The sequence below is a fragment of the Moschus berezovskii genome, chromosome 4 (genome assembly GCF_049115385.1).
Source record: "Moschus berezovskii isolate FMDL1 chromosome 4, NW_MosBer_1.0, whole genome shotgun sequence".
NCBI classification, from domain to species: Eukaryota; Metazoa; Chordata; class Mammalia; order Artiodactyla; family Moschidae; genus Moschus; species Moschus berezovskii.
In genome coordinates, this window is record NC_142463.1 from 124405491 (window position 1) to 124424484 (window position 18994).

Genomic DNA, 18994 nt, shown 5'->3' on the forward strand with positions numbered 1-18994 from the left:
TTTCATTCAGGTAGGGAAATCCGTCCCTCAGCTCCTCCATTAGCACCCTCACCCGTCCTCCTGATCCCCACCGCTCAGGGATAGGCCCAAGCTTCGGAGAGGAACCAGAGGACCCACCCCTGCTTTCCGTTTGGCCCTGTTCACCATCTCGTTGATCCTCTCCACGCACTTAGTCTGTCCCGATCAGCCGGTGGTTTGTTGCTGAGTCCATCCGCTTCTGCCAGGATCTGCCCATCCTCTGAGAGTAAAAGGACCTTGGATCGTGTGCCTGCCCCCCTCCACGCCCCCGTGCAGCGTAACCATGCTGCCGCGGATCCCGCCGCCGCTCCCCTCCCGGCTGCGATCCCCTCCCTCCGGTCCGCAGGGCACCGCCCCGCGTCGAGATGTGTTTAAAAATAGGCGGCATCTTATAAAACACTGTTTGCCACCCAGTTTAAAATTGAAAACTCTATTACCCACCTCCAGTCTTCTTTCGGTCCTTTTCTAGCTGCTTTATTTTTCCTTACACTGTTTTGTGTATTGTCACATATTGTATATTGTCTTTTGTTAAGCTAACTAGAGTCAGGGATCTTTTTTATTTTACCATTGTATCCCTAGCTCCTATAGCACCACCTGAAATGGAGTAAGCAGGTAGTATATTTGGTGAATGAGTGAATGAAGGGAATGTTTGCGTGTTTATTGTGGTTCCAGATAATGTGCTAAGCCCGTTCTCTCCTTGAGTCACTTAATTCTCAACAGTAACCACATGAGGTAGGCAGGCACCCTAATGCGGAAACTAGGGCTAAGGAGGGGTTCATTTGCCCAGTGCCACTCAGTCTGTGAATGGAGGAGTTAAAAAGAGAGCTTGAATCTACCTCAGGTCAGTTGCTAGGCTCTTAACAGTGTTACACTTTTCTAAGCATTAAATTGTTTGATTTATTTAGTTCTTTCTTTTTAAACAGGAAGAAGAGAATTTATCCAAAGATTAAAACTTGAAGCAACCTTGAATGTGCATGATGGCTGTGTAAGTAATAGTTAATTCTCAACTGTGGAGAACTGTAATACTAAGTATTCAGATGTTTGAGGAAATGTCTCAGTGCTTCCAGAGAGATTGGACTAACTGTAATAAAACGGGAGAATTGTTTTACATTAAAACATATTTTGAATTTAGGAAAATAATATGGGAGATTTTTTGAAGAATGATGATAAAAAGGCTTTCATCTCTTTCACTGTTGGTCCTGCTTTTGTGAGGGGTCACTAGTGATCTTTTGTCTCCAAATCTGTTAGTCACTTATCAGAAACTTTTTGTTTTAAGTATTTATTTGGCCTTATTGGATCTTAGTTGCAGCACGTGAGCCTCGCTGCTCTGTGGCATATGGGATCTTAGTTCCCCACCAGGGATTGAACCCATGTCTCTCTCATTGCAAGGCAGACACCCAACCACTGGACTTCTAGGAAAGTTCCAAACTTTCCAGAAACTTTAGACATTCGTTGAATACATTTTCTCTTTTGAAATACTTTTCTCTTGGTTTCTGGTAACACCACACTCTCTTGGTTTTCTCTCTCAGTGACTTCCTGCGTCTTCTCCATCTTCTTCCCTGACTTCTCTACTTCTCTACCTTCAAATGTTAGATATACCAACACTCTATCTTGGCTTCTCCCACCCTCCCACTTTTCTAAGTGATTCTGTTCAGTCCCATGGCTAGAACACATAACTTCTAATTTTCTACTTCTTCCCAGAGCTCAATTGATATATAAAATTCTGTACTGAACATTCCCAATTGCATGTCTAACAGCACCTTGAAATTAATACGATAATAATAAAGTCCTTCAAAATTTTTGTTATGAAAGCTTGAGTCCTGCTTCTCATATACTCAGCGCTTGGATTTAACAGTTAAGATTTTGGCACATTTTCTAGTTCATGTTTTTTCCTTGCTGAGTTGTTTTAAAGCAAATCTCAGATATATCATTTCACTTTTATATGTAACCTAAAAGTAATGGGCATTTTTCTTTTTTTTTTTTTTAAGCAGCTTCAGACACCTGAGATTTATTAACTAATGTTCTGTGGATCTGAATCCGTGAACATTGTTGCTACTCTGGTTCCATTAGTGCTACACTGGTTGTTGATGGGTCATTCATTCTCATGTGCTAGAGCAATGGACATTTTTCCTATGTAATCAAAATGGCATTATATAATTTAATGACTGACAGTATATTTTTGATATCATCTAATACACAGTCCAAAATCAAAATTTCCCCATTGTTTAAAAATACTGTTTTTTATAGTTATTTGTTCAAAAGAGGATCCAGGTGACATCCATACTTTGATGGCTGTACCTCCTAATTCCCTATTAATGTAGAATAGTCTTCCCCTTTTGTGTCCCTGCCATTGACTTGTTTTAGAAACTGAGTCAATTTTCCTAAACATTGTTCTGCATTCTCAATACTGGTTTATTTCCTTGTGCTGTCATTTACCTTGTTTCCATATCCTGTGTGTTGGGCTTCCCTGGTGGCACAGTGGTAAAGTGGTAAAGATTCGCCTGCCAGTGCCGGCGACGTGGGTTTGATACCTGATCTGGGAGGATCCTACGTGCCACAGAGCAACTAAGCCTGTGCACCATGACTACTAAGCTGTTATTTTTTTTTCCTGTCTTTGATTGTGGAATAATGTATAAATACAGTTTAGAAATGTATTATTTATTTTAAAACTTAAAACCGTTCTTGAGGGGAATGAATCAAAATGATATATGCTTATGGTAAACTGATGGGAGAGAAAGTGGAAACAGTGTCAGATTTCACTTTCTTGGTCTCCAAAATCACTGTGGACTCTGACTGCAGCCACAAAATTAAAAGTCGCTTGCTCCTTGGAAGAAGAGCTGTGACAGACCTAGACAGTGTTTTATCAAGCAGAGATGTCACTTTACCAACAAAGGTCCATCGAGTCAAATCTATGGTTTTTCCAGTAGTTATGTGTGGATGTGAGAGTTGGACCATAAAGAAGGCTGAGCACCAAAGAAATGATACTTTCAAACTGTGGGGCTGGAGAAGACTCTTGAGAGTCCTTTGGACTGCAAGGAGATCAAACCAGTCAATCGTAAAGAAAATCAGTCCTAAATATTCATTGGAAGGACTGATGCTAAAACTGAAGCTCCAATTCTTTGGCTACCTGATGGGAAGAACTGACTCATTTGGAAAAAATCTTGATGCTGGGAATGATTGAGGGAAGAGGAGAAGGGGCAATAGAGGATGAGATGGTTGATTGGTGTCATTGACTCAATGGACATGAGTTTGAGCAAACTTGGGGAGTTAGCAAAGGACAAGGAAAGCCTGGCATGCTGCAGTTCATGAGGCTGCAAAGACCTGGACACAGTTTAGCAACTGAACAATGATTCAAAATGGAATATAACAAAAAGTAATAGACATATCCTGCACGCCCTTATTTCTTTCTTACCCTCTTAAGCAACTTTTTAAATCGATTTTTATTTCAGATCTCTGGTAATTTCTCTCATCTCTGTAATACTCTTATCTTTCTTGAATTGCCAACGTTGCGCATTGTCCATTAATTTTTTGCTATTATGAAGATAAATTACCTAATTTATAAGATGGAGGCTTCCCCCAAATTTTGTTACTGTTCTCAGTCTCTCTAGTTGTCACTTTAATTGTAAATTACATACTTAAACATCTTTTTTTTCTGTCATTTGTAGACAATGTTTCTTGAATCCCCATTCTGTAAAATAGTTATTTAAAGCTTTCACCCTTCTTCCACCTTCCTGTCTCTATTTCTTATCTCTTTCAGCTATATATGATTCTGTATTGTCGATGTTGATTACATTTATTTTGTATTCTGTAGTCATTGTTGTCTTCTGAAGTTTATGTATTCTAAAAGTCAAAATTCAATTACCAATGTTATACGTATGTACATTTCTTTGTTTTTGTTAAAATTCTGCCCAAAAAGGAGAGAGTAGGAAGAAAATTATGTAATATATCATCTGTTTTATAGATGAATACACTTAAGTGCTCAAAAAGTGCTTAAACATATTTGTTTTGGTCACACTAATCTTTTTGCTGTTTCTTTAAATATACCAAATACTCCTCTGCCTTAGGTATTTTATGTTTTTTATTTAGAACTCTCCTCCTCACATATCTTTAAGCTTACCTCCTCATTTCGTTTAGTTCTGTTACCTAACAGAGATGCTTTCCTTGACCACACTAACAGCTCTCCACTCCTCATCAATATCTTTCTCTTTCTTCTGTCTTTTTATCCCATCATAGTGACATTATAATTATGCATTTATTTTTTCGTAGTCTACCCACCTGCCTCACTTTGCTGCAGCACTCTAGACCCAACATACATCTTCATAAATTTATTTTCTTGGTCTAGTGTCAAGATGAGTGCTTGGCACGTATTTGGTACTTACTAAGTATTTTTTGAAGAGACATATCATGTGTACATGTTGAATTTTGTTGCCTTCTTTAAGAATCTGAGGTCAAATCTTTTTCCTTCCTCAAAGGAGAGTTTCCTGGTATTGATTTCAAATGGATTCTCCCATACTGTATGACTGCCTTTAACATTTTCTCCGGTTTTTACAAGCTGTGGATTCTCTATCTTTCCAGTTTTGAATTCACTGTGAGATTTAACTGAGTATACTCAAATATTTTTCTAAGGATGAGTAGAAAGTAAACTTTTCTTACAAGATTAAAAATATCTTTTCTACTTACACATTGTTTTTTGTCTGCTTGCACAAACATTTTTGTCCTGTTTTTATTTTGCATTAATTTTTAAATAGGTAATGCAGAGTACATTATGTGAAATGCTGGGTTGGATGAAGCACAAGCTGGAATCAAGATTGCTAGGGGAAATACCAATAATCTCAGATACACAGATTACAGCACCCTTATGGCAGAAAGTGAAGAAGAACTAAAGAGGCTCTTGATGAAAGTGAATGAGGAGAGTGAAAAAGTTGGCCTAAAACTCAACATTCAAAAAACTAAGGTCATGGCATCCGGTCCCATCACTTCATGGCAAATAGATGGGCAAACAATGGAAGCAGTGACAGACTTTATTTTCCTGGGCTCCAAAATCACTGCAGATGGTGACTGCAGCCATTAAATTAAAAGATGCTTGCTCCTTGGAAGAAAAGCTGTGACTGACCTAGACAGCATAGTAAATGAAAAAGCAGAGACATAACATTGCCAGCAAAGGTCCATCTAGTCAAAGCTTTGTTTTTTCCAGTAGTCATGGATGTGAGAGTTGGACTTATAAAGAAAGCTTAGTGCCGAAGAATTGATGCTTTTGAACTGTGGTGTTGGAGAAGACTCTTGAGAGTCCCTTGGACTGCAAGGAGATCCAACCCGTCAATCTTAAAGGAAATCAGTCCTGAATATTCACTGGAAGGACTCTTGCCGAAGCTGAAGCACCAATACTTTGGCCACCTGATGTGAAGAACTGACTCATTGGAAAAGACCCCGATGCTGGGAAGGATTGAGGGCAGGAGGAGAAGGGGACGACAGAGGATGAGATGGTTGGATGGCATCACTGACTTGATGGATATGAGTTTGAGCAAGCTCTGGGAGTTGGTGATGGACAGGGAAGCCGGCATGCTGTGGTCTATGGGCTCGCAAAGAGTCGGCCACAACTGAGTGACTGAACTGAACTTCTCATGGTATAAAAATAAAGTATATATGGCTCCCACCTCTGTTTCTGTCTTCTCCGCTTCTTTTTGCTCCCTGAAGCATATAACCACTTGTTTTAGTTTCATGGATATCCATTTACTCTGTTTTTTCCCCGCCTTTATTGTGATATACTTTACATATATCATTGTATAAATCTAATATGTAAAATAGAATAATTTGATAGGTAAATGTATTACAAAATGATTACTGCAATAAGCTTAGTCATCACATTTATCATGTCACATAATTGCCATTTTGTTGTTGTGACGGTTATGAGAACATTTAATATTTACTCTCTCAGCATCTTTCAAGTATGTAGCACAGTAATGTTAACTGTAACCACCATGCTGTAGATTAGATTCCAGAACTTACTTATAACTGGAAGTTTATATTTTTCTGAACATCTCATTTCCTCCATCTTCCAACCTCTGTTACCAGTCTTCTCTGTTTCTATAGTGGAACATTTTTAGAGTCCACATATAAGTGATCTTACAGAGTATTTGTCATTCTTTATCTTGCCTTCATTTTGTGTTGCAAATGTCAGGGTTTCCTTCATTTTTATGGCTAATATTCCATTGTGTGTGGTGTGTGCATGTGTGTTCATATTTTCTTATGTATTAATCCATTGACAAACACCTGTATTGGTGTTTTTCTTTCTGATTTACTTCACTCTGTATAATAGGCTCCAGTTTCATCCACCTCATTAGAAGTGATTCAAATGCATTCTCTTTAATAGCTGAGTAATATTCCATTGTGTGTATGTACCACAGCTTTCTTATCCATTTGTCTACTGATGGACATCTAAGTTGCTTCCATGTCCTGGCTATTATAAACAGTGCTGCGATGAACATTGGGGTACACGTGTCTCTTTCAATTCTGGTTTCCTTGATATGTATGCCCAGACGTGGGATTGCTGGGTCATATGGCAGTTCTATTTCCAGTTTTTTAAGGGATCTCCACACTGTTCTCCATAGTGGCTGTACTATTTGAGGTTTTTTGTATTTCCATACAAATTGTGAAATTATTTGTTCTAGTTCTGTGAAAAATACCGTTGGTAGCTTGATGGGGATTGCATTGCATCTGAAGATTGCTTTGGGTAGTATACTCATTTTCACTATGTTGGTTCTTCCAATGCATGAACATGGTATATTTCTCCTTCTATTTGTGTCGTCTTTGATTTCTTTCACCAGTTTTTTATTGTTTCCCATATATGGATCTTTTGTTTCTTTAAGTAGATTTATTCCTTAGTATTTTATTCTTTTCTTTGCAATGGTGAATGGAATTGTTTCCTTAATTTCTGTTTCTGTTTTCTCATTGTTAGTGTATAGGAATGCAAGGGATTTCTGTGTTAATTTTATATCCTGCAACTTTACTCATTGACTAGCTCTAGTAATTCTGGTGGAGTCCTTAGGGTTTTCTATGTAGAGGATCATGTCATCTGCAAACAGTGAGAGTTTTACTTTTATTCCAATCTGGATTTTTAAAATTTCTTTTTCTTCTCTGAGTGCTGTGGCTAAAACTTCCAAAACTGTGTTGAATAGTAGTGGTGAGAGTGGTCACCCTTATCTTATTCTGATGTTAGGGGAAATGTTTTCAGTTTTTCACCATTGAGGATAATGTTTGCTATAAGATAGTATTTTCATTTCCTTCAGATATATACCCAAGAGTGGGATTGCTGGATTATATGATAGTTCTAGTTAAAAGTTTTTGAGGAACCTCCATACTGTTTCCTGTTGTTGACTGTATCAGTTTTCCTTACCACAAATGGTGCACAAGGGTTCCCTTTTTTTCATGCCTTTATTGGTACTTCTTATCTCTTGTATTTTTGGTAATAGCCATTCTAAACAATGTGAAAAAATATTTCATTGTGCTTTATTTATTTATTTTTGGTCCATTTTGCACATCTTGCGGGTTGAACCGATGACACAGCATTGAAAGCATCAAGTCCTAACCATGGGACCACGAGGGATCTCCCTTATTGTGGTTTTGATTTTCATTTTTCTGATGATTTGTGATGTTGAGCACCTTTTTGTGTCCTTTTTGGCCATTTGTATATTTTCTTTGGAAAAATGTTTATTCAGGGCCTTTGCCCATTTTTTAATTGGATTACTTGTGGGGTTTCTTTTGCTATTGAGTTATATGAGTTCCTTATATATTTTGAATGTTAACTCCTTATCCAGTAGAAGGTTTGCATATATTTTTCTCCTCTTCTGTAAGTTGCTTCTTAATGTTGTTGGTTGCTTCTGTTGCTATATAGAGCTTTTAATTTTGATGTAGTTATCATTTGTTGATTTTTGCTTTTGTTTTTGTCAGTCCAAAAATACCTTTGCCAAGATCAAGGTCAAGAGCTTTTCACATTTTTGCCCCCTAGGAATTTTATTGCCTTCAGATCTTATGTTTAAGTCCTTAATCCATTTCATGGTAATTTTTTTTGGCACGTGAACATCCAGTTTTGCCAGCATTATATAGTGAAGAGACTGTTCTTTCTCCATTGGGTAGTCTTTGCTCCTTTGTTGTAAATTAATTTACCGTATATGCATGGGGTATTTTCTGGGCTCTGTTCCGTTTCATTGTCCTATATGTCTGTTCTTAAGACAATACCATACTGTTTTGGTTAAATAATTTTGTAATATAGTCTGAAATCAAGACGTTTGATACCTTCAGCCATATTTTAATTTTTTAAGATTGCTTTGGCTATTTGGAGTCTTTGGTGATTCCATACAAATTTTAGGATTTCTTAGAATTTTATTTCTGTGAAAAAATGCCTTTGGCGTTTTGATGGGGATTGTGATGAATATGGCTGTTTGGTAGTATAGTATAATATTAACTCTTCTCATACATGAGGACACCTATCTTTCCATTTATTTGTGCCTTCAGTGTTTCTCATCTTTGTGTCATATAGATACCAGATAGATCTTTTAGCTCCCTGATTAAATTTATTCCTGAATATATTTTGGTGTTTTTGATGCTAATGGGCCATTTTCTTTCTTTTTCAGATAGTTCATTGTTTTATTGTATAGAAATGCAACTGTTTTTTATTTATGTTAAATCTTAAAGCTACTCAATTCACTTGTTAGCACTGACAAATTTTTGGTGGAGTCTTCAGAATTTTCTGTATATAAGATGAGGTCATCTTCAATCGGACAGAGTTTTACTTTTTCATTTCCAGATTAGATGCCTTCTGTTTCTTTTTCCTGTCCAATAATTACTCTGACTGGAACTTTCTCTACTGTGTTGAATAAAAGTGATGAAACTGAACTTCCTTATCTTGCTCTTGATTGTAGAGGAAAAGCTTTCTTCAATTTCACCATTCGTGTATGGCCTTTATTATGTTGAGGTATATTCCTTCTATACCTAGTTTGCTAAGAATTTTTATCTTGAAAGATGTTGAATTAGAAGCTTTTTCTGCATCTTTTGAGGCAATCATATGATTTTTACCTTTCATTCCATTAATGAGGTGTATTACAATTATTGATTTCTTTATATTGAATCATCCTTGCATCCAGGTGATAAGTCCCACATGATTATGGTGTATGATACTTTTAATGTGCTTTAGAATTTGATTTGCTAGTATTTTGTTGAGAGTTTTTGCCTCTGTATTCATCAGAAATGTTGATTTGTGGTTTTCTTGTAGTATCCTTATCTGGCCTTGATGTGAGGGTTACCTTTCTGAGGCTTACCTCAGAAAATGAGTTTGGGAGTGTTCTCTCCTTTCCAGTTTTTTGGAAGAGTTTGAGAAGGATTGGTATTAATTCTTTCAATGTGTGGAAAACATTTAAAGCCTGTGAAGCTATCTGGCCAAAGGCTTTTCTGCTGTTGTTGGCAAGTTTTAAATTTAATCTCTTTACTCATTATTTATCTCTTCAGATTTTCTTTTCTCATGATTCAATCTTGGTCAGATATATGTTCCTCTGAATTTATTGGTGATTATGTAATTAGTATCTTATATGTTTCAGTGGTTTCATTTGTAATCTCTTTTCTTTCATCTATATTTTTATAATCTTGTTAAGTCTAACACAAAGTTTGTCAATTTTGTTAATCTTTTCAAAAAACCAACTCTTAGTTTCACAGATCTTTTTCTATTATTTTCCTGTTCTCTATTTTATTCATTTCTGCTCTGATTTTCTTATTTTGTTCATTTCTGCTCTGATCTTTTTTTTGGAACCCGTTTCTTTGAGATTTCCTACATTGTCTCTTTACCACTTGTGCAACCTGGGAATCCCAGGGTAATTTGTAGGTAAGAGCAGGCCTACCTATGCAGAAAACCTCAGAGAGGTTCAATACCTGGGTCAGGAAGATCCCCTGGAGGAGGGCATGGCAACCCACTCCAGTATTCTTGCCTGGAGACTACCATGGACGGAGGAACCTGGTGGGCTATGGTCCATAGAGTCAGACACGACTGAAGCAACTTCGCACGGCATATTTTAGGCTAAAATAAAAACTTTAGATAATTTGTGGTTAAAAAAAAAAGATCAGAGCAGAAATGAATAAAATAGAGAATAGGAAAATAAAAGATTACTGAAATTAATAGTTGGTATTTTGAAAAGATTAGCAAAATTGACACACTTTGTGCTAGACTTAACAAGATTATAAAAATATAGATGAAAGAAGACATTACAACTGAAACCACCGAAACACGAGAAATTTGTAGGTAAGAATTGCTATCTTTAATAATTCCCACATTGAATACAAAAATACATAAATATGTAGCTGTTTGGAAAAATAGTATTTTTTTCTGAGACAAAGAAAATATTTTTTACATTGTAATGTTCGCCTAGGACTTCCCTGTAGCTCAGCTGGTAAAGAATCTGCCTGCAATGCAGGAGACCTGGGTTTGATCCCTGGTTTGGGAAGATTCCCTAGAGAAAGGAATAGCTACCCACTCCAATATTCTGTCCTGGAGAATTCCATGGACTTGAAGTCCATGGAGTTACAGAGAGTCGGACATGACTGAGTGACTTTCACTTTCACTTTCTTTCATGTCCAACTGGTGTGTGCACATTTTAGCTTGGAAACTCATAGGCATTTAGGCTATATCCCAAGATTCTGTTTAGCCTATTTGTGATTTCCTTTCAGTAAAAGATAAGAAAGATAAGAAATCCTACTTAGGATTTGGGGAAAATCTTTGTGATTGATTTAGGTGGGTGAGCGTGTTTTGTTGAAAGGCCAATCCGAGGACTGTTATTATACCATTGGAAATCAGGATGGCCCAGACTGTGGAAAGTGTTGATGGTGAAGGAGATATTGGAAGAAGGGAGAGTCACCAGATGACTCAGTTTCTACGGGAAGTGGTGGACTTTGCAGGAAAGGATGGAAAGTTGAGTTCCTCAAGGTTGGTTTTTCTGGAAAGGAATCAGCTTGTTCCAAGGAAGCTTGTTGCTGAAAAGTGAGACTCGCCAGGCTAAGGTTGCTTTGATGTTCACAGGCACCGTGATGGTAAAATCCAGTTCTGTTGAGGCCATGGGTATAAGAAGCCCTAGATCTCTGGCCTGAACTCTACTGTGAGATGAGGGTGCTGGCTCTTTGTGACAAAGCTCAAATAAATCCTTCAATTACAAGTACAGTTGCCATGGATACCATGAAGGATATTATAGCATCCTCTACTAGTGTTGGAGGGTCTCCTGTGGAGGCATGGGTCAACAGTGACTCACAGAGGGGACAGGGTCGCTGGCAACAGCAGTCCTCTCTGTTCTGATATTTATCGTCTCTTTCCGACTTTGTTTTTCTTTTCTGGTTCTTCAGTGTGTAGATTTAGGTGGTTTATTTGAGATCTTTTTTTTTTTTCCTAATGTAGGCATTGATTGCTGTGAACTTCATACTTAGAACTACTCTTGCTGCATCCCATATGTTTTATTTCTATTTTCACTTGTATCAAGATATTTTTGATTTTTTTTTTCTTTGATGATCCGGTTGTCCAGGAGTGTGTTATTTAACTTCCACATGTTGGTCATATTTTCAGTTTTCTTCCTGTTGATTTCTATTTTCATAACACTGTGGTCAGAAAAGATACTTGGTATGATTTATTCTTTAAAGTTTGCTAATACGTGTTCTGTGATCTAATATGATATATCTTGGAGAATGTTCTATGTGCACTTAAGAATGTTCTGCTGCTGTTGAATTGAATATTCTCTCTATATGTATTAGATTCATTTGATCTAAATGTTTCAAGTCTAATGTTTCCTTGTTGACTTTCTGTCAGTATGATTTATCCATTGTTTATGTGGTACATTGGCGTTTGCTACTCTTGTACTGTTGTAGCTTTCTTCCTTCAAACCTGATATACTCATTGTTTTAAAAATTTTAGACATTCTAGTAGATGCTAGAGGCAGATATCCTGGAGTGAAGTCAAGTGCATCTTAGGAAGCATTACTACGAACAAAGCTAGAGGAGGTGATGGATTTCTAGCTGAGCTATTTAAAATCCTAAAAGATGATGCTCCCCTGGTGGCTCAGTGGTTAAAGCGTCTGCCACCAATGCGGGAGACCTGGGTTCAATCCCTGGGTCGGGAAGATCCCCTGGAGAAGGAAACGGTAACCCACTCCATTATTCTTGCCTGGAGAATCCCATGGACGGAGAAACCTGGTAGGCTACAGTCCACGGGGTCGCATAGAGTCGGACACGACTGAGCGATGGAACGGAACGGAATGGAAAAGATGATGCTATTAAAGTGCTGCATTCAATATGCCAGCAAACTTGGAAAACTCAACAATGGCCACAGGACTGGAAAAGGTTAGTTTTCATTCCAATCTCAAAGAAAGGCAGTGCCAAAGAATGCTCAAGCTACTGTACAGCTGCACTCATATCACATACTAGCAAGGTAGTGCTCAAATCCTTCAATTAGGCTTCAACAGTATATAAGCCGAGAACTTCCACATGTAAAACTTGGTTTTAGAAAATGCAGAGGAACCAGAGATCAAATTGCCAAAGTCCACTGGATCTCATAGAAAAAGCAAGGGAATTCCAAAACACATCTACATTTGCTTCATTGACTGCACTAAAGCCTTTGACTGTGTGGATCACAACCTACTGGAAAATTCTTAAAGAGATGAGACTATCAGACCACTTTATCCCTTTCCTGAGAAACCTATATTCAGGACAAGAAGCAACAATTAGGACCAGACATGAACGAGGAACTGGTTCCAAATTGGGAAAGGAGTACGTCAAGGCTGTATATTGTCACCGTGCTTATTCAACTTATTTGCAGCATCCAGAATGTCTGGTTGGCAGACTCACAAGCTGGAATCAAAATTGCCGGAAGAAACATCAACAACCTCAGATATGCAGATGATGCCACTCTAATGGCAGAAAGCAAAGAGGATTAAAGAGCCTGTTGATGGTGGTTAAAGAAGAGTGAAAAAGTGGACTTTAAGCTCAATAGTCCTGTCACTTCATGGCAAATAGATGGGGAAAAAAGGAAGTAGTGAGACTTTATTTTCTTGGGCTCCGAAGTCACTATGGATGGTAAATGCAGCTTTGAAATTAAAAGATGCTTGCTCCTTGGAAGAAAAGCTATGGCAAACCTAGACACTATATTAAAAAGCAGAGACATCACCTTGCTGGCACAGGACTGTGTAATCAAAGCTATGTTTTTTCAGTAGTCATACACGGATGTAAGAGTACGACCCTAAAGAAAGCTGAATGCTGAAGAAATTGAATGCTGAGTGCTTTCAAATTGTGGTGCTAGAGAAGACTTGAGAATTCCTTGGACAGCACAGAGATCTGAAACTAGTCAGTCGTAATGGACATCAACCCAGAATATTCGTTGAAAGGACTGATACTGAAGCTGAAGCTCCAATACTTTGGCTACCTGATACAAAGAGCCAACTGGTTGGAAAAGACTGATGCTGGGAAAGATTGAAGGCAAGGGGAGAAGGGAGTGACAGAGACTGAGATGGTTGGATGGCATTACCAACTCAATGGATATGAGTTCGCGCAAACTCTGGGAGATAGTGAAGGACCGGGAAGCCTGGTATGCTGCAGGTCATGGGGTTGCAAAGAGTTGGACACGATTTAGTGACTGAACAACAAGTAGATACCAAAATGTGATATCAAAATGTGCTTTTTAAAAGTTTTTTTTTTATTTTGATGTAGACCATTTAAAAAATCTTTGTTGAATTTGTTACAATATTGCTTCTGTTTTATGTTTTGATGTTTTGGCTGTGATGCATGTAGAATCTTAGCTTCCTGATCAGGGATCAAACCCGTGTCTCCTGCATTGGAAGGCAAAATCTTAATCACTGGATTGCCAGGCAAGTCCCTAAAATGTGGTTTTAATCCCACATGTTGTCTGTTTTACATATGGTCATCCCTCCACGTCCACAAGTTTCTCATCTGTGGGTATTGAGGGTTGACTGTACTGTTCATTTTGTATAAGGGACTTGAGCATCCACAGATTTGGTATTTGTTAGGTTCTCCTGGAACTCATCCTCATGGATACCAAGGGAGTATGGTGTTCATCTGTGTCCCTCAAACTTCCTAAACTTACTTGTTAGTCTATTCCCCTTTTTTATGATTCTCTCAGTTCAGTCCCTCAGTTGTGTCTGACTCTTTGTGACCCCATGAACTACAGCACGCCAGGCCTCCCTGTCCATTATCAACTCTGGGAGCTCATGTCCATTGAGTCAGTGATGCCATCCAACCATCTCATCCTCTGTCATCCCCTTCTCCTCCCACCTTCAATTTTTCCCAGCGTCAGAGTCTTTTCAAATGAGTCAGCTCTTTGCATCAGGTGACAAAATATTGGAGTTTCAGCTTCAACATCAGTCCTGCCAATGAATATTCAGGACTGATTTCCTTTAGGATGGACTGGTTGGATCTCCTTGCAGTCCAAGGGACTCTGAAGAGTCTTCTCCAACACCACAGTTCAAAAGCATCAATTCTTCGGTGCTCAGCTATTCTTTATAGTCCAACTCTCATATCCATACATGACCACTGGAAAAACCATAGCCTCGACTAGACGGACCTTTGTTGGCAAAGTAACGTCTCTACTTTTTAATATGCTGTCTAGGTTGGTCATAACTTTTCTCCCAAGGAGTAAGCATCTTTTAATTTCATGGCTGCAGTCACCATCTGCAGTGATTTTGGAGCCCCCCAAAATAAAGTCTGCCACTGTTTCCACTGTTTCTCCATCTGTTTGCCATATAGTGATGGGTCCGGATGCCATGATCTTTGTTTTCTGAATGTTGAGCTTTAAGCCAACTTTATTATTCTACGTAAGTAGTCATGTCATCTGAGAATATATTTTACTTCTTTTCTGTATGATTTCCTTTTCTTTTTCTTATCTTATTGTACTCTCTAAAATTCTAGACAGTGTTGAACAGAAGTGGTGAGAGCCAACTTCCTTGTCGTATTCTAATCGTAGAGGGAAAACATCCAGGCTTTCTTTATTTAGTATGATTGTTTTTTTTAATAAATATTCATTGTCAGATTGAAGAAAGTTCCTTTCAATTTTGCTGAGAGCTCTTATTATGAATTGTTACTTGGATATTTTTCAAATGTCTATTCTGTATTTATTGCAGTGATCATATGATTTTCTGTTTCCGTTTGTTAATATCATGGATTGTATTGATTTGAGTGTCAAACTGTTCTTGCATTTCAGAGATAAATCTCTTTGAGTCGTGATGTATTATCTATTTTTTTACACTGTTTTATTCAGTTTGCTAAAATTGTTGTAGAATTTTTGTGTGTACATTAAGGATATTGATCCATCATCTTGTGCCAATGAGTTTGGATGTGTACTATTCTCTCTAATTTTCTGAAAGAGTTGGTGCAGAATTTTCATTATTTAAAATAAATATTCAGCAGATTTCACCAGTAGAGCAGTCTGGGCCTGGAGTTTTCTTTGGTGAAAATTCTAACTACAGTTTAAGAAAAATGGACAACGTCTTGAGTAAATTTTGTTTAGTATATATATTTCAAGGATTTTGTTAGCTCTCCCTGTCATTGAATTTATTGTATAAAGTTGTTCACGGTATTATATTGCATGCTCAAGTATTCATAATGATGTTATGTGTTATTGCTCTCATTTTTGATATTGATAATAAGTTCCTCCACCACTTCTTTTTCTTGATTAATCTGAGTGGAGGTACATTAAATTTTGTTTTTTTCAAAGCACCAGTTTCTGGTTTTATCAGTTTTGTGTGTTTTCCTGTTTTCTTTTTCATTGATTTCTGCTCTCATATTCATTATTTCCAGCTGTCTTTTGACTTTTGATTTCATTGGTCTCCTTGTTATAGCTTTTAGAGTGGAAGCGAAATTCATTGTTATAGGACCTTTATCTTTCCAATATAAGTATTTTTGTGCTGTAAATTTGCTTTTAAGCACTGTGTTACCTGCAATCCATAAATCGAGATATGTTTTGATTTAATAAAAGCAAAAACATGTTAAAAATATTTTGTAATTTTGCGATTTCTTTTTTGACCATCTGTTATTTTATAGTTTTCAAATATTTTTTTTTTGTGTGTTAATGATTTCTAATTTAATTCTGTTTTGGACACAGAGCATATTTATGTGGAACTTGAAGTCTTTTAAATATATTGAGATTTATTTTATGGCCCCTAAATAAGTGTTTTCTGTATTGGTAAATATTTCATGTGTACTTAAAAAGAATGTATATTCTGCTGTTTTTTGGTTGTTTCAGATGTGATTGTAAATCTGGTTCTTGTTATTCCATCTTGACTAAAAAGTGGAAGTCAGTAAGTTTTTTGAAACTACTTAGATATAGTTCATATTCCATAAAAATTCATCGGTTTTAAGGGTTTGGTTCATTGCCTAAAGTTGTATGCGCTCACCACTACCTAATTCCAGTATATTTTCACCATCCAAAAGAGAAAGTCCATACCAGTTATCATTCACGCCCATTCCTCCTCTGCCAGCTCTTGACAGTCACTAAATCTGCTCTCTGGTCTCTCTAGATAAGCTTATTTTGTAATTTTAATGTAAATGAACCAACCATATAATATGTAGCCTTTCAGACTGGCTTCTTTAACTTACTGTAATATTGCAATAATATTGCAATAATGCATGTTGCAATATTATTGCAATAATACATGTTGCACCATGTATTATTATTTCTTTTTATGGCTGAATAATACTTCATTGTATGGATATTTTATTATGAGCAAATGAATTAGTCACTTTTTTGGTAGGGGGGAAAATATCTTTTTTTTTTTCCAAACTTCACAACTTTTCATTTGTATTGAGTTACAGTTGATTAACAATGTTGTGGTAGTTTCAGTTGAATAACAAAGGGGCTCAGCCATACATATACATGTATCCATTCACCCCCATACCCCTGTCCTATCCAGGCTGGCACATAACATTGAATAGACTTCCATGTGCTGTGCAGCAGGTTCTTGTTGGTTATCCATTTTGAGTATAGCAACCTGTACATGACCTTCTGAAACTCCCTTCCTCCTGGGAACCATAAGTTTATTTTCTAAGTCTGTGAATCTCTTTCTGTTTTGTAAGTAAGTTCATTTGTATCATTTCTTTTTAGATTCCACATATAAGGGATATCTTAAGATATTTCTCTTTCTCTGTCTGACTTAACTTCTCTCGATATAAGTTGGTAGACATTTGAATTACTTCCCTTCCCTTTTTGCCTGTTGTGAATAATGCAGCTATGAACTTTTGTGTACAAGATTTTATGTGATATGTTTTCAGTTGTCTTGGGTATACATTTTGTTGTAGAATTGCTGGCTCATAGGGTAACTGTTTCAGTTTTTGACATACTTCCAAACTGCTTTCCAAATAGTTGTACTGTGTAATGCATACCTATCAGAAATGTATCAGAGTTCCAATTTCTTGACATTTTCTTCTTATATTCTATGTTGTTTCTTAAATTATTATAACCATCTTAATGGATGTGAAATGGTTATTGTGGTTTTAGTTTTCATGAAGATTGAGACCTGTTTCCTTCTAAGAGTTTTAAAGTTTTGGTTCTTATATTTAAATCTTTGATCATTTTTAGTTACTTTTTGTATATGATGTGAAGTAGGGATCCAGATTTGTTTTTTTGCTTGTGTATATCTAGTGGTTACTGCACCATTTGTTGAGAAGATTATTCTTTCTCCATTCAATTGTCTTAGTTAGCCCCCTTGTGAAAAATTATCTGACCGTAAAGATAAGGGTTATTTCTGGACTCAGTTCCATGCCATTGATTTATATATATATGTTTGTGATCATGACAGTACCACACAACCTTAATTGCTATAGCTCTTTAGTGAGTTTCTCTTAATTCCTTTTTAGGTGACTTGGTTTTATATCCCTGTATATAAAATGGACTATTTAAAATAAATTTAAATAAAACTTAAGAAAGACTCATACTTAATTTATGAGTCTTTATAAATTTATAGAACATTGTGTTTGTTAAATGGTACTCAGTATATATTTTCACTAAGTAAACTGGTAAATATTATTTACCATAGATGTAATCTCATTAGTGATTCAAAATTCTGAACCGTCAGCTAAGTGAAGATGGCATACTTATTATTACTTTAAGTTTGTTTACGTTTCTTCTTTTGCTTTCTTCTTAGGTTAATACAATCTGTTGGAATGAGACTGGAGAATATATTTTATCTGGCTCAGATGACACCAAGCTAGTAATTAGTAATCCTTACAGCAGAAAGGTAAAGTGGTTTTTAAAAATCTACAACTTAATGAGAAAAAAAAGCTAGAAATCAAATAGTGCATAATCATGAAGTGGGAATTTGCAAAGAATGTTGTTATTTTGCTAAAGTTTATTACATAATTTGGAAGTTATTGCGTACACTTTTTAATTTCTTTAGGAAAACATTAGATTTCATTCAACTCTAGAAAACTTAAATATGCTTCATTTATTCATGTGGATAAAATTGCAAAAAATGATATCTCAATAAACCATTCTTCCTGGGGAAAACTGTTTTTTTTTTTTTCTTCTTTTATGCTTACAGAATCTAATCTTATAATCACAGAATCAGCCAATCATTTTAAGAAACTGAATTTTATCAGTTTACCCACAGTGGCTAGGTTCTAATAAAATGCTCATAACATCCAATTCAGTAAACTGGGATATCATACTGAATTTTAATTAGGATTATGTTCTAATTTTTATTGGCTCTTTTTGTGACTTTGTATAAGTAAGTAGGTATACAGATACTTTCATGTGAATGAGAACATTGTAGATTATCAGACTAAAGTTTTAATATTAGAAATCTTACAGAATAAATCGGAGAAGGCAACGGGCAAGCCACTCCAGTACTCTTGCACAGAATAAATGGTTCATTTAAAAAATTTTTTTCTACATTTAAATAGTTTAGATAATTAAATAAATGTTTGTGGTTCTGCAGTCTAAAAAGAAGTT

The 18994-nt window shown here is 36.5% G+C and overlaps 1 protein-coding gene across 6 annotated transcripts in view; it reads left to right on the forward strand.

The window, feature by feature from the left end:
• The window catches only part of DCAF6 (DDB1 and CUL4 associated factor 6), a 177992-nt gene that overhangs the window by 25570 nt on the left and 133428 nt on the right, over window positions 1–18994 (forward strand). For all 6 annotated transcript variants that reach the window (XM_055403951.2, XM_055403952.2, XM_055403953.2 and 3 more), the window contains exons 2-3: window positions 942–1003; window positions 18189–18281. In XM_055403951.2, coding sequence (XP_055259926.1) covers window positions 942–1003; window positions 18189–18281 — 155 coding nt within the window. The remainder of the gene's footprint in view (window positions 1–941; window positions 1004–18188; window positions 18282–18994) is intronic.